The 2,458-nt window shown below is 40.7% G+C and overlaps 1 protein-coding gene across 3 annotated transcripts in view; it reads left to right on the top strand.

Moving 5' to 3' along the window:
* The first annotated feature begins 2,238 nt into the window (after positions 1-2,238).
* The window catches only part of ppfibp1a (PPFIA binding protein 1a), a 16,927-nt gene continuing 16,707 nt past the window's right edge, over positions 2,239-2,458 (top strand). For all 3 annotated transcript variants that reach the window (XM_042705038.1, XM_042705039.1, XM_042705037.1), the window contains exon 1: positions 2,239-2,347. In XM_042705038.1, the coding sequence (XP_042560972.1) occupies positions 2,284-2,347 (64 nt within the window). In that variant the 5' untranslated portion in view covers positions 2,239-2,283. The remainder of the gene's footprint in view (positions 2,348-2,458) is intronic.

The following is a 2,458-nucleotide window of genomic DNA, read 5'->3' as shown; positions in this document are numbered from 1 at the left end:
TAGGTTAAAGAGTGTCCAGCCCTCCCCGGAGGGTATGATCGCAGACAGCTGACCAAATAGAGCTGCTGTCCCTGCTGAGAAGTGAAGCAGCCTCCCTGGAGCAGACGGAAATGCCACAAGGAATGACTCTGCAGCTAAACCAAAACTCAAGAAATCCAGCAGGTGGTCTACACTTAGGCTTATAACAGACTTGGTTGCTGGAAAGCAAAACACTCAGAGAAATGAAAGTGCTCACCCAAGCAGTGCACATATATGGGAATGGAAACTCCACCAATTTAAACCTACTCAAGAATCTCCACAAGTCTGTAAGCTGTTCTTCCACTGCCATTGCCATATCAAAAGGTTTTTGATGTATGCATATTTGTTCCCTGTAATGGAAGAATGGATGGTGATTTTTCTTTTTTTGTATGTGTGCACTGGAATAATAACCCTCACTATGAGTGACTGTGAATGAATGGAGCAATTGAGCCTTAGGCTCAACCCCCCAGTTCCATTAGTCAGTGAAGCCAGTATTACTATGTCTGCAGCAATCATGTTGCCATTGCTGCATAAATTAGTGACTCGATATGGTGAAGTAGCTGTACTTTTGGGAACAGAATTAACCCTGCCACACTCCTTATAGTAGTCCTTTGGGGGAACTGCAACACAACAGTGGCCCTCAGCTAGGAAGTGAATGGGTTAGTTGTTCTCAACTGTTTCAGCTATTCCCTCTGTGTCTTCGGCTCAGCTTAAGTGACCTTCTCAAGGCCAACATGTGTGCTCTATTAGCGAATTTGAATGAGCTTGAATAGCATGTGCTAGGTAGTAAGTGTGGTACTGTAATGCTAATCTACTCTTCATTTCTATTCTATGGAGACTGAGAGTTCTTCATAAAGGCGAAGATGGTATTTTTGCTGGGTAGAATCTTCATCAAATTGTGATTGAATCTATAGTGCAGAATTTTGCATTATGTCTACATTGCGTATCAGTGCTGAGTGTTAGAATTGCACAAGAATCGCCACAAGAAATCCACAATGAGAAATTGCATGTCTGTGCAATGAGCAGTATCTGCTATTTAAACGTATTACTGCTGTTTTTCATAATTTAATGTTCATTCATTAATTTATTATTTGGATAATAAGGGTATCTTGCTTTCCCTTTCATGTATTTGGTGCTGATTATTTTCGTTTCCATATTGCCTGTCCATTAGCAAATTAAAACCTTATTTTAGTGCAACTATGGTCACAAACCTCCCGTTGTTTATGTTTTTTATCACCTGCTGAAAGATAAATGTTGTACTCCCCCCTGGAGGAGTAAGTGGCATTAGAATTAATGATGGTGAATTGCTCCTTTTGGGGGTCAAGAGGTCAGGAATGCCGCCACAAGGCCGGGTTTGGAGGTTTTTGGAATTCCAATCATACCAGCACGAGTTAGAGAGTGAGCTCTCGGAGAAAGGCACTGTTATTTGTCAAATGAACGCGCACTAGAATTTTTTTTTTTTGGCATAACTGTTTGGCTGAACAGTGGGTTTGATGCTCATGTCTTGCAGTTCACACAATTGAAGTTCACACAATACAATTTTGGCTATCCCAATTTAAGTAATTATTGTCTAATTCATCTATAGCTGATCGTATTTCTCCGTCTGTTCAAGTTAGATCTAATTGAGCTTCTCACATGACATTTTTGTAGTTCACTGTCTTCTTCGCTCTGGTAATCAATCAATCCAGTCCAAAATGAAATGAAATTAGTAGAGCAAAGACGGCAACAAAATGAAAAACAGATTTTGGTTCACAGAAATCATATTAAGTCATCTTGCTCTCAGTAGAAATGTATTCAAAGGTTGGCGTTTCTGTTACCCCTGTTAAGTGCCTTTGTCATTCATGCGTTCGAAATGAGATGCTAATCCTATACAGTTGTTGGATATATGTCACCCTCTGGAGATTATCACAGAACAGTGATGGAAATGGATGGCTATGCAGGGGAATATTAAAGACCCTAATGGTTCCCTAGGGTCTTTGTTACTCATTGGTCTGTGGGTACCAGTATTTGTTAGTCCATTCTAGAACATCTCCACAAATAGTACTGGTGTTTATTGACACTATTGTTCTTTCTCAGGATTCCTTTGCTTGATCAGATAGATGATGGCAATGTTTGTTGTTTGAACAGAATCTAACTGCATTGTCACCACCTCACGATACACAGCGAATTTGAATAAACCGTCATATTTAGTCATGAGATCATTATGAAATGATCCCCCTCTAAGATCATGTTCGTTTAATTCATCAGAACCGGAAGGGAGCAACCATGATGAATGATGCCAGCGAGATGTTGGCCGCAGCCTTGGAACAGATGGATGGAATAATAGCAGGTACGGTGTGTGTCTGTGTCTGTGTGTGTCTGTTTTGTGTGTGTGTGTGTGTGTGTGTGTGTGTGTGTATCTGTGTGTGTATCTCTGTGTGTGTCTGTGTGTGTGTGTGTG

This window comes from Clupea harengus, unplaced genomic scaffold (genome assembly GCF_900700415.2).
Source record: "Clupea harengus unplaced genomic scaffold, Ch_v2.0.2, whole genome shotgun sequence".
NCBI classification, from domain to species: Eukaryota; Metazoa; Chordata; class Actinopteri; order Clupeiformes; family Clupeidae; genus Clupea; species Clupea harengus.
The sequence above is the reverse complement of the archived record's forward strand: the minus strand, read 5'-3'. Positions and strand labels throughout refer to the sequence as shown.